We start from the raw sequence: 12,115 nt of genomic DNA, 5'->3' as shown, positions 1-12,115 counted from the left end.
TATGTTTTTCATTAACGTTACCCTCCTTTACAAACTGGGTACTATGTTCCACATAGACTTTCTCAGATTTAGGATTAAACTTTTTCTTCTGAGAACTTCTTGTTGTTGTTGCCTTTGACTTAGATGGTGGTGGGCCCGATTTAGTTGTGGAACCTAAGTCTGTGGCATCAACATTTTGTTTGGACTCAGGAGCCGGGTCAATGACTTCTTTACCCTTAGACTTAGAAATTTGGTTTGTGTCCTCGGGTATATAATCATTTGATTCATCATCCGGCACAGCTCCTGGTGTGCTTGAAAATTGATTCAGGATCGGGGGTGGGACATTGTTATATCCCACGCCTCTTTCCTTTTTGCCTCGGAACTCGGGAATGATGTGTTCTAATAAATAAGATGAATTTGAGTAACTTTTTAATTTGAAATTCAATGATTCAAAATCAGCTTTCAAGTTTTCCAATTCTTTTTTCAAAACATTATTCTTATTTATGTGAAAATTGATAGAGTCTTGTTGATTCAGAACACATATTTCAAGTTCCTTGTTCTGACGCTTAAGGCTATCAATCTTTTCTTTAAAAACAGACTCTTTCTGCTTCCAAGCCTTATTCTGTGCAAGCGCGTCAGTCAGTTCCATTAAAGATCTTGAGGCTGCTTGTTTGTAAGCCTCGAGATCTTCAATTCTCTCTTTTAGAGATTGAATTTCTTGTTCATACAATTCACATTTTAAACATTTAACATTTTCTGGTTTGGGAGTTGATGGGTTAGAACTTACCTTGGCATTTGATGTCTCTGCCATGAATGCAAAGCAAAGATTCCCAGCTTTTTCCAGAAACGATGCAGAAGTTGCTTTAGACTCTACTTCGTTGACTTCTTCAACTTTAGCAGCCTCTGCGGGAATTGTCGAACATGGAGATGTTTGAGGAACATTTGACTCTTTTTCGTGATCCTCCTTAATCTCCAAAGATACCACTTCAACCTCAGGTTCTCCTTCATGGACTTCAGCAGCTGGTTCATCGACAGTATATTCTTCATTGGTCGAGGAAACAACAGACTCTGTTTCAGAGTTTTCATCTACTACTGTGACATCAGCCATGTTGATGCTCAAGTTCCATGTCTCGCCTTCATCCCCTTGAACTGCAAGAGCAGTTTCGTTGTTGATGTCGACGTTGTTTGCTGCGGTTTGATTTTGAGGGACCAGTTGTCTCTCAAGGTTGACAGTTGCAGCTGCTGCAGCAGGAGTGGATGATGATGAAGTGGTTCGGAAGGGATATTGGTGACCTTCCCTTCTTGGCTTCGAGCACTCCTTGGCAAAGTGACCAAGTTCGCCACAGTTGTAGCATTTTACTTTGTTTTTATTAAAGCCGAACTTGGATTTGTTGTTTATTGAGAGGGCCTGACCTGTTTTCTTCGTCCACTTTCTGGCCCTTCGGAACGCACTGCCAAGAGCCCACATAATGTCTATGCGTTCCATATCATCTTCGTCAAGCTGTTCATAGTCATCGCTGTCCAGATGACTATTTCCTAGCTTACCCGCCACCATTAAACTGTAGGACTCAATTATCGTGCCTAGAGTTGCCATGTGTTCTTTGGCAACCTCCACTGTTACTGTTCCCAAGCCTTCAGTATTCAACGTTGCTTTCTCCGTTGACTTGGGTCCGGAGTTAGTACTTGAGTTTCCAGAAGTTGATAGTGGGACGGAAGATCTCGTTTCAGTCCCCTTTGATTGATTTGACGTTGAGGAGACAAAAGCAGTCTTCATCGGAGCATGATCAGTTGAATCTGACAAAGGAGGTTTTGACATGTAAAGTGATTTGTCAGAAGTTGATCTCGGTTTTCTGGAAGAGGCTCTTAGTTCAGCCTCTTCGTGTCTGATTTCTTTAATAAAATCAGACAGGAGAATCGTCTCCAGCTGATGACTTCTTCTCATTACTGTCAGGAAGGTGCTCCAGCTAGGTGGAAGTCCTTGTGCAAGACATCTAACTTTCTCAGTCCCTGTAGTTTTGACGTTATAGGACTTGAGTTCTGACATTAGATGGTAAAATCTCGACAGTAACGACTCAATATCTTCTCCCGACTCTGGACTAAACAGATCAAATTCACGCTTGAGCTCCCGTGCGTGAATTTCTCTAAGGGAATCAGATCCTTCACATCGGTCAACCAGTGCGTTCCAAAGAGTTGACGCTGTAGTAAACTGGTTAAACTGATGAAAAAGATCAGTGGAGAGTGCTTGTGATAGTAAGGAGAAGGCTTTCTTCTCAGCATCGAAGGCTATCTTTTGTTCTTCAGATAGCCTAAAGTAACTCAACGACTCACCATCATCATTCGTTGGATGCACCCAACTTGTCTGGACAGCTTCCCAAAGTCCAGGATTTACACCTGTTATATGAATTTGAAATCTTGTCTTCCAGGTTGTAAAGTCGTTTAATGTCATCAGCTTTGGTGGCTTGTTGTAGCTTCCCGATTCAGAATCGCTTTCGAGAATCGATTGGATCCTCTTGTTGGTACTCGAACTTGAAGCCATTTTTGATCCTTTGGTTAACTTTGAACTGTTGATCGAATGAGTCTGGTTCGATCGGACGAGTGCCTTATTCGATCGAATATGTTCTGATTCGATCGAATGTCTCTCTGGAAAACCGGACTGATCTTCTGAAAGTTATTCGATCGAATGTGTAACTGGTTCGATCGAATGGGTTAACAGATTCGATCGATTGAGTGTATGGTTTGATCGAACGGGTTCTGACAGTCGAATAAGACAGTGATCGAATGGACGGATCGAATGTGTGACTTATTCGATCAACTGGAGACTGGTTCGATCGAATGAACGAATCTGGTTCGATCGAATGAACTTGGAGTATTTCTAGGCGGGAAAAACTGATTCGGTCCAAGTTCAAACTGGTTCGATCGAATAGGAGGGCTATTCGATCGAATGAGTTCCAAAAATAGACTGGTTCGATCGGAAAATCTGGAAATTCCAAAATTAGGAGATTTTGACGGATTTTCGAATTTTGAACCACAAACACGAATCTTAGAAGATCAAGGAGCAAAGTAAGATCAAAATGAGACTTTTAACACAAAAACAGATGAACACCAACCAAAAAACGGATCAAACACACCAAAAACACGAAGAACACGAAGAACGCGAAGAACGTTCTTGACGAAACTCGAACTTTTAACACACTTTTCCAAGATCAAAACACCAAAATATGACAATTTTAACAGTTTTTGACAAGAACACGACGAACACCAAGATCAAAAACACCAAAAATTCGGAATTTTCCGGCAAAAATAACGATTTTCGCGAGAAAAACACGAATTTCACCACGAATCTAACGTGAATCAAGAACCAAAGGCTCTGATACCACTTTGTCGGACCGATGCGGGACACGGTTTCCCAACGATTCACGGGGCAACGTGTTAGAGTGCGGAATCCTCTAACACGGCGATTCGGTGGTGATCAACAACGCGCGGTAACGATTCCTAAGACGGTTTGACACCTAGGGACGGAGGAAAGGACCGACACGTGAAGAACGGGCAGAGAGTATTTCAGCAGAGTGGTGGTTCGTGACTGTGTGTAGAATGTGTGCTCTATTGTGAAATTTCCTAAGTTTCGTTTATATATCGAAAACTGGTTCGATCGAATGAGTCTCTCATTCGATCGAACGAGACCTGGTTCGATCGAATCAGTCACTGATTCGATCGAATCAGTTTCTTTTGACATTTTCAGTCTGTTAACTTAGTTTCACGATCGTTATCTTCATATCGAACCATCCTGATAGAACTGGGGACATACACATGACATTTCATGTCCTAACAACTCGCAGCACGTTCCGCGCACGTATCGCGTCATACGTTGGATGTGACCACCGACGCCCGATTACGGGGAATAGAGGAGGGTATGCTACGAATGCAACGTCAGATTTCCTGGATGATGGAGCGGGAGGCCCCTCAACAGCTTGGTGAGGATTACAGAGTACCACCTTCACATTTTGACCACAAGGCGAGCACATCAGGCGTCAGGCACAGCTGTGAGGACGATGATGACGGTGATAGATCGGGCGTCAGACGCGGGATCGACAGCGACGATGACGTTGTCGTTTAGATAGATTTTTACTTTTAAAATTGCTATTTTGTACAAACTCGTTGAAATGATTATGTGTGTATATATCATTTAATTACATTGTCTCGTTATAATTTTTAAATCAGACTGATTTTTGATAAATAAAATCAATAAAAAATATTTTAACAAAAAAAACAATAATCAAACTATAATAAAAAAAACAATAATTAAAATAAATTAAATTAAAATTAAATTAGAAAATAAAATACCAAAAAAAACATCTTTCAAGAAACACAGCCCAATACGCCACGAATAGCCCTATCTGTGGCGGACTGGGCGGTGTTTAATACGCATCACCGGTGCGTATAAAAAATCCCTTCATTAAAAATAGTTATGATTTTGTCCTCTTAACTTTAATCACCTTTTGCAAATTTTAAAAATACTTGTAACTACGACCCTTAACCTTTTATGTCACACCACGACCAAAACGGCAGAACATGCCGTGGCGCGGCTATGATTGCTCAATGCACATGACACTATTAAAGTGACAATATTTAAACAACTCATTAATTTCATTCAACATCAAATACAACACATCTTGTTTATACAAATAAAACAAAGTACAAGGAAAATAAATAGTTCATTTAGCTAATAACCTAAACAGTCCAAAATAAAATAACGTCTTCAAATCATCAATTAACCAATTATCAAACCTATAGCATTGCATAAAATATATTTGGTCAACACGTATGTTGGTGAGCAAATCCACGAATTGTTATATATATATATATATATATAGGGTTAGGTTAAAATAAAAACACACTTAAGTTGTGAAAACTCTAAAAACCAATTCTCAACCACATGTTTTTATTTAAAGATTAAATCTTGTGGTCCACAATTAAAGTTAATAAAAAATGTAAAAGTTTATTTACATTTTCTCTCTCTTGAAAACATATATAAAAATTACTAAAAAATGTAAAAAAAAATAGCAAAACATTTTTTTTTATGTTTTCGATGTTTTGTATTAAATGTAACAACATATATTACATGTAACAAAAAAAAAACGATGTTACATAGGGTTTTCAAGGGTTTTCTCAACTCAAGAGGGTTTTCAAACTATACTTCTCCTATATATATATATATAATATGATGCAAAAAACCACAACTCATATGTGAAACCGTAAATAAAAGCGACAATGTAGGTATATAAATAATAAATAAATGAGGCCCCTTTCTAATATGTAAAACTACCAAATTACAAGGAAGAGTGCATGCTCATACTTATTGAGCAGACTACTACTAAATAAGACATCTGCATATATAATAACTTAGGGATAGGCAGACTACCAATCATAACCTATCCCTACTTATCAGATAAATGGTTAAAGCTTAGGTACTAATTTTAATACCTAATTCGCTGAAACCTGGCTCTGATACCAACCTGTCACACCCCGATCCATGGCCTAGGAGTGTGATCATCAGTTGGTACCTGTTTTGTAAATAAATCAGAGTAGCGGGTTTATTTTAATGAAAGTCTTTAAATATTAAAATATTAATTTACATTATCAAAACTACTCGGGAATTAAACAACCAAGTTTCAGTTTTACAAAACCGTGATATTAATAATACCAGGATTTGAAATATTCAAAAACGAGCCATCTCGAGCCATCTTCTATGACTCCAATTTTTGTATATCATCTATTATCATCTAGTTACCTGCAAGGGTGGGAAAAACACGTCAGCTATATGCTGGTGAAACGTTGACTCGATAAAACATTTATAACAGTCGTTAAATACAAACATAGTTTTCTGTTTCACAAGCTCATCAGGAATGCCTGTCCATTCCCGGGATTTGTACCACTGCCCTACACACACAATTCAAAGGTTCCCCGAGTATATAGCCCCTGTTCGGAGACAACCTTCCCCTAGGCTATATAACCCTGTTGGAGAAGCGGTTATGACTGACTTGGTTTTGTATGCCAATTATCAGTTATGTTTGGATCCAGACACATGTGTATTCGGTCTGAGTTGCTTTTTATTATCTATTTTGTATTATAACGATTTTAGAGATTATATCTCATGCAAACATTTATCAGACTCTTTGTAATAAACAACCTGTCTAATACAAGAGTAAAATCAGTTCAGACAGTAAAAGGTTAACGTGTTCACCTCGTATATCAGTGGATAATATCAAACTCCTCTTCTCAGTATGCTTAACAACCTATATTCATAATAGGCATGCATAAGTATCTAGTTGATACTATTCGACAGACTTTAAGTCTGTTTCTGTTCAGCAGACTCAAAGTCTGATCAGCAGACTTAATGTCTGATTCAGTTCAGCAGACTCTTAAGTCTGACCTAACCTTAGTATAGTTATAGTCGTTTTATGAAAATACTTTGAATTTACATACGACGTTTGGAATAGCACGCTTTGGCCTAATAAAGGATATCACGTTGGCAAACTTCTCCAGGTAAGCAAACGGGTCCCGCGGTTGATTGGCATTTGTACGAATTGTTTTCCTTAGGCAAGAAGAGTCTACTAATGATACCCCCCTTCTAGTTACTACATGTCCGTCAAAATAATAGTTTTGATAACATTACTTCACAAGGAAGCAACGTCTTTACTTTATAAAACATTACTTGGAAAATATTAGAAGTTTAACGACTATACTCTTAACTAAGTTATAACTAGATATTTAAAGTAACTAGTAAAGTAACTTAACCTTAATCCTACCTTAATTAGCTCGACGAAAATTAAGAACTTAACAAATCAGCAGCAATTCAGCTTGTACTTCGTTACAAGATCAGCAGCTCATTAAACAGCGTAACGACACCTTGTTTCTTCACGAAAACAGCCCTCGACACCCTAGAACACCCTTGGCACAATTACCTAGGTTAAGTGTGTGAATTGAAGGTGAAAATGAGATGCATTGGCTTGAACCCGTAGCTGCCCTTTTATAGGCGAGTTTTGCAGCTCATCGCGCAGCGCGATGGCCTTTTCTTCAAGGCCATCGCGTAACGCGACGCCGCAAATAATCAGAAGCTGCCACGTGTTGACACGTGGTTGGCCACGTGTCCCGGGTTACTTAACCTGGTCATCGCGTAGCGCGATGAGACCAGTGAGTTTCTTCGTCGCGTAGCGCGACACCTACCTTTTTCTTGAAATGTGTGATTCTCTGTCGCGTAGCGCGACAGGGTTAGTCAAGAGACCATCGCATAACGCGATGGGTCTAAAACCCAAAATTTTCATCTTAAGTCCTTAAACTTTCAAAATTGGCATTTTTAGCCCCTTAACTTCTAATCTTGACATTTTGGCCCAAAACTAGATGGGGTATTTTCATGGTGTTACATCCTCCCCACCTTTAGAAAAATCTCGTCCTCGAGATTTATGCAAAGAGATGTGGATATTTTCGTTTCATCTCGGACTCAAGTTCCCAAGTGAATTCTGGACCACGTTGGGAATTCCATCTTACTTTGACTAATTTCAACCTTTTGTGCTTTAGAAACTTGATTGGACTATCTTCAATTTGTATCGGTTCCTCTACAAACTTGAGTTTCTCATTCACTTGTACATCCCTTAGAGACATAGGAAGTGTCTCATCAGATAGACATTTTTGTAGATTTGATACGTGAAATACATCATGGATTCCTTGCATTTCTTCGGGTAACTCAAGTCGATAAGCTACAGGACCAATTCTTTCAACAATTTTAAATGGTCCAACAAAACGCAGACTTAACTTCCCTTTCTTTCCAAAATGAACCACACCTTTCCAAGGTGATACTTTGAGCAATACTTTGTCTCTTTCTTTGAATTCTAACGGTTTTCGTCTTGCATCAGCATAACACTTCTGTCTATCACGTGCTGCTTTCAATCTTTCTCGGAATTGTATTACTTGGTCAGTTGTTCTTTGAACAATCTCGGGACCTGATAACTGATTAACACCAATTTCAGACCAACATACAGGTGTTCTACATTTCCGTCTGTATAGTGCTTTGTATGGAGCCATTTGTATACTTGTGTGATAGCTATTGTTATACGAAAATTCCATCAACGCTAGGTGAGTATCCCAGCTTCCACCTAGATCTATAACACAAGCGCGAAGCATATCTTCCAATGTTTGAATTGTTCTCTCACTATGTCCATCTGTCTGTGGATGATAAGTAGTACTTAAATTTAAACGCGTACCCATCGCTCTTTGAAAACTTCTCCAGAAGTTGGAAGTAAAGCGACTCTCTCTATCGGATATGATTGACAACAGCACACCATGCAATGATACAATGTTTTCTACATATAGTTGCGCCAATTTATCCATGCTATATGTTTCTTGAATTGGAATGAAATGGGCTGATTTGGTCAGTCTATCAACAATGACCCAGACAGCATCATTTTGTCGTGATGTCTTAGGTAATTTCATAATAAAATCCATGGTAATCATATCCCATTTCTAAATAGGAATCTCAGGTTGTGTTAACAAACCCAACGGTTTTTGATGCTCGGCTTTAACCTTTGAACATGTCAAATATTTTGTCACATACAAGGCAATCTCCTTCTTCATTCCGATCCACCAATACTCATCCTTGAGATTATGATACATCTTATCGCTTTCCGGATGCATCATATACTTAGATTTGTGAGCTTCTTCCAATATCTTCTCCCGCAAGTTTCCTACCATTGGTATCCAGATTCTTTTCCCTAATCTGAGTATATCGTCGTCACCCTTAACTAATTGATCTATTGTTCCATTTTCTCTTTCAGCCTTTATATTATTTTCTTCTAGTGCCAACTTCTGAGCTTCCTTGATTTCAGTTAATAGATCAGTTTTGAGTTCTAACCTCAAAGCTTGTACTCTTTTTGGCTTTTCATGCTCTTTTCTACTTAAAGCATCAGCTACCACATTAGCTTTACCTTCATGGTAAACTATCTCACAATCATAATCATTCAACGTTCCATCCATCGCCTCTGTCTCATGTTCAATTCTTTCTAATCAAATATGTGCTTCAGACTTTTATGATCAGTGTAAATTGTAAACTTCACACCATATAAATAGTGTCGCCATAACTTTAATGCAAAAATTATAGCTCCCAACTCCAAATCATGAGTGGTGTAATTTTTCTCGTGAACCTTTAATTGTCGTGAAGCATAAGCAATTGCTTTCTTTTCTTGCATTAAAACACATCCCATCCCTGTATGCGAAGCATCACAATATACAATGAAATTATCTTGCCCCTCAGGTAAGGCTAAGATAGGTGCGTTTGTCAGTTTCTGTTTAAGAGTTTCAAATGCCTCTTCTTGTTTCGGTCCCCATTCAAATTTAACAGATTTTCGGGTCAATGATGTCAATGGAACCGCTATTCGTGAGAAATTTTGTATAAATCTCCGATAGTAACTAGCTAACCCCAGAAAACTTCTTACTTGAGTCGGAGTCTTGGGTTTCTCCCATTTAGTAATAGCTTCAATCTTTGCCGGATCTACTTGAATACCTTTCTCATTAACAATATGTCCAAGAAACTGTACTTCAGATAACCAGAATTCACATTTTGAGAATTTGGCATAAAGCTTCTCTTTCCTTAATGTTTCGAGTATGGTTTTCAAATGAGCTTGGTGTTCTTCTTTCGTCTTGGAATAGATAAGAATGTCATCAATAAAGACAATAACAAACTTATCCAAGTAAGGTTTGCAGATTCGATTCATCATATCCATAAAAGCTGCTGGAGCATTAGTGAGTCCAAAAGGCATAACAGTGAACTCATAATGTCCGTATCGGGTTCTGAATGCAGTCTTGGATATATCTTCTTCCTGAACCTTCAGTTGATGATACCCGGATCTAAGATCAATCTTTGAAAAACAACTTGCACCTTGTAATTGATCGAAAAGATCATCAATCCTTGGCAACGGATATCGATTCTTGATCGTGACTTTATTCAATTCCCGATAGTCAATACACATCCTCATTGATCCGTCTTTCTTCTTAACAAACAATATTGGAGCTCCCCAGGGTGAAGAACTTGGTCGTATAAATCCTTTTTCCAATAACTCATCCAACTGCTTTTTTAGTTCCTTCATCTCAGTTGGTGCTAATCTATAAGGAGATTTAGCAATTGGAGCTGTTCCCGAAACTAAGTCAATTCTGAACTCAACTTCTCGATCTGGCGGAATTCCAGGCAACTCGTCAGGAAATACATCCTTGAATTCAGTGACAATTGGGACCTCTTCTAGTTTCTTAAGCTCGGGCTCCTTGGTTACATAAGCCATGAATGTTAAGCAACCTTTACCTAAACAATGACTTGCTTTTATTTTCGAAATGATTCCTGTCTTACCAGAATCTTTATCTCCAGTGTGAGAACCGAGCCCCGGTGCGGAAGCGTGAATAATGGTCGTTATTAACGGTGGAGCTCGGATCTGAGCTAGGATCGAATCGTATTCGCTCTTGAAAGGGGGTTTTGGACGGATGAGTGGTGTTTGGGAGAGAGCCTGAATCGATTACAATGAACAATAAGCTGGATGAACAAATATATGAAATCGATTCACAAATATAAAGAGATGGTAGTATGATTTCATTCATCAAAAGGTTGTCATTAAAAAGCACTCATACATACACACATACATACAGTAAAGATCAGCCACCTCCAGGAGAGCTCATCCTAGAGGCGGCGGCTCTCTCAAAGAGATAAACCCTAGATCTCACACAATACACAATACACTCATTCACTCATGCTAGAAAAATTAACAAATACATCTATTTATACTAGTCTAGCATGTTTTGGTCTTCAAGCCATCCACCCTTGGTTGAGACCAAAAATATTAATTATTTTTCACCCATAATTATAATAATTCGATGCGTCGGTCTAAAATATAAGTCCCAACAATATCCCCCTTAGACCGATGCCATCGAATTTTCTTCCAAGACCACCTCAAAAACTCGTTGTCTTTCGTTGAAATTCTCCCCCTCACGTTAAGCTTCTCCCGTTGTTCATTTTAGATCATTTCTCCTATATCACATTCGGATACATTTGTATGGGCATATGAACGAGGTTTTGAACTTCGAAGATCAACTTCAAGTAACAAGGTCATCACAAAAAGAAATAAACTCAATGTGATCATCAAATAATCTTCCATTCTTCAAATCTGTTTCTTCCCTTGTAAATCATCTTCAAACCATTCCCTGAATCAAGATAGCATTCAAGTCAACCATAACCCGTTCTTGATTGTCAAGTGACTATTTTCATAGGAGGTTAAACTCTACTGATCATCCGTTCACCAAGTTACTAGTGATGACTCTATCTTCTCAACCGTACTAGGAAATCTGAAGACTCACAAGCAATGAAACATCACTAAAGAATCTTGGATTATTGATCTTGATCAACTTTTCCTTAACTTGAGTCTTTTCACTTGATTTGAAGCAAGCAATTTGCAATGAAATTCAAGAATTTTTACTCTCCCAATTTCGTTGCAACTGTCTTTGAAAATTGTGTCTTCAAATCAAGTATGGGTGAAACAACCTTGACCATCCATATCAAGATTGTTGATTCAGTAATAAACAAAGATCAACGAAACATTATGTTGGTTGACACTCATAAGGGATAAAATCCGTAAGCTTGGTCAAACTTGTTCTTGTAAAGCTCTTTGATGAAATTTGTGAAAAATTGATAAGGCTTTGATTTCCATTTGCTTGTTGATGATTGGATAAAATTTACCAAAATACCCTTGGTATATATCTTCCATATAGCTCAGCTTGGTCAAACGGTCAACGGCACCAAAAATCTCAAATGTAATTCATTCACGAGCATGGATTCAGTCCACAAGCACACAAGTCAAGGTCCCTTCACTAGCATACTCAGTGTTTACTCAAGCATGCTGGGGAGCTTGCTCGAGAAAACACTTGTCTTTTTCTTTCATCGAGCACGCTGGAAAGCTTGTTCGAGGCCCTTGCTCGAGAAAACACTTGTCTTTTTCTTTCATCGAGCATGCTGGAAAGCTTGTTCGAGGCCCTTACTCGAGAAAACACTTGTCTTTTTCTTTCATCGAGCATGCTGGAAAGCTTGCTCGAGAAAACACTTGTATTT

The 12,115-nt window shown here is 38.5% G+C and overlaps 1 protein-coding gene across 1 annotated transcript; it reads right to left on the bottom strand.

Annotated features, from left to right (window-relative positions):
- Positions 1 to 7,437: 7,437 nt before the first annotated feature.
- On the bottom strand, positions 7,438 to 10,304 carry LOC143609660 (uncharacterized). The gene is made up of 4 exons (XM_077084355.1): positions 10,058 to 10,304; positions 9,174 to 9,235; positions 7,818 to 8,199; positions 7,438 to 7,733 (listed from the first exon to the last, which is right to left on the bottom strand). Exons 1-4 carry the CDS (start codon positions 10,302 to 10,304, stop codon positions 7,438 to 7,440), a joined length of 987 nt encoding a protein of 328 aa, XP_076940470.1.
- Positions 10,305 to 12,115: the final 1,811 nt, after the last annotated feature.

This window comes from Bidens hawaiensis, unplaced genomic scaffold (assembly GCF_021521415.1).
Source record: "Bidens hawaiensis isolate Kalapana, Puna unplaced genomic scaffold, B.hawaiensis_p1.1 tig00002186_1, whole genome shotgun sequence".
NCBI classification, from domain to species: Eukaryota; Viridiplantae; Streptophyta; class Magnoliopsida; order Asterales; family Asteraceae; genus Bidens; species Bidens hawaiensis.
The sequence above is the reverse complement of the archived record's forward strand: the minus strand, read 5'-3'. Positions and strand labels throughout refer to the sequence as shown.

Excerpts from the sequence above, each read along its gene's own strand:
- LOC143609660 (XM_077084355.1), bottom strand. The coding sequence starts at position 10,304 with ATGGCTTATGTAACCAAGGAGCCCGAGCTTAAGAAACTAGAAGAGGTC. Across the intron at positions 9,236-10,057 it reads AAAAGGATTTATACGACCAA|GGATGGGATGTGTTTTAATG; the intron begins GTTCTTCACCCT and ends CTTCGCATACAG. Across the intron at positions 8,200-9,173 it reads ATGCTTCACGACAATTAAAG|ACAGATGGACATAGTGAGAG; the intron begins GTTCACGAGAAA and ends TATCATCCACAG.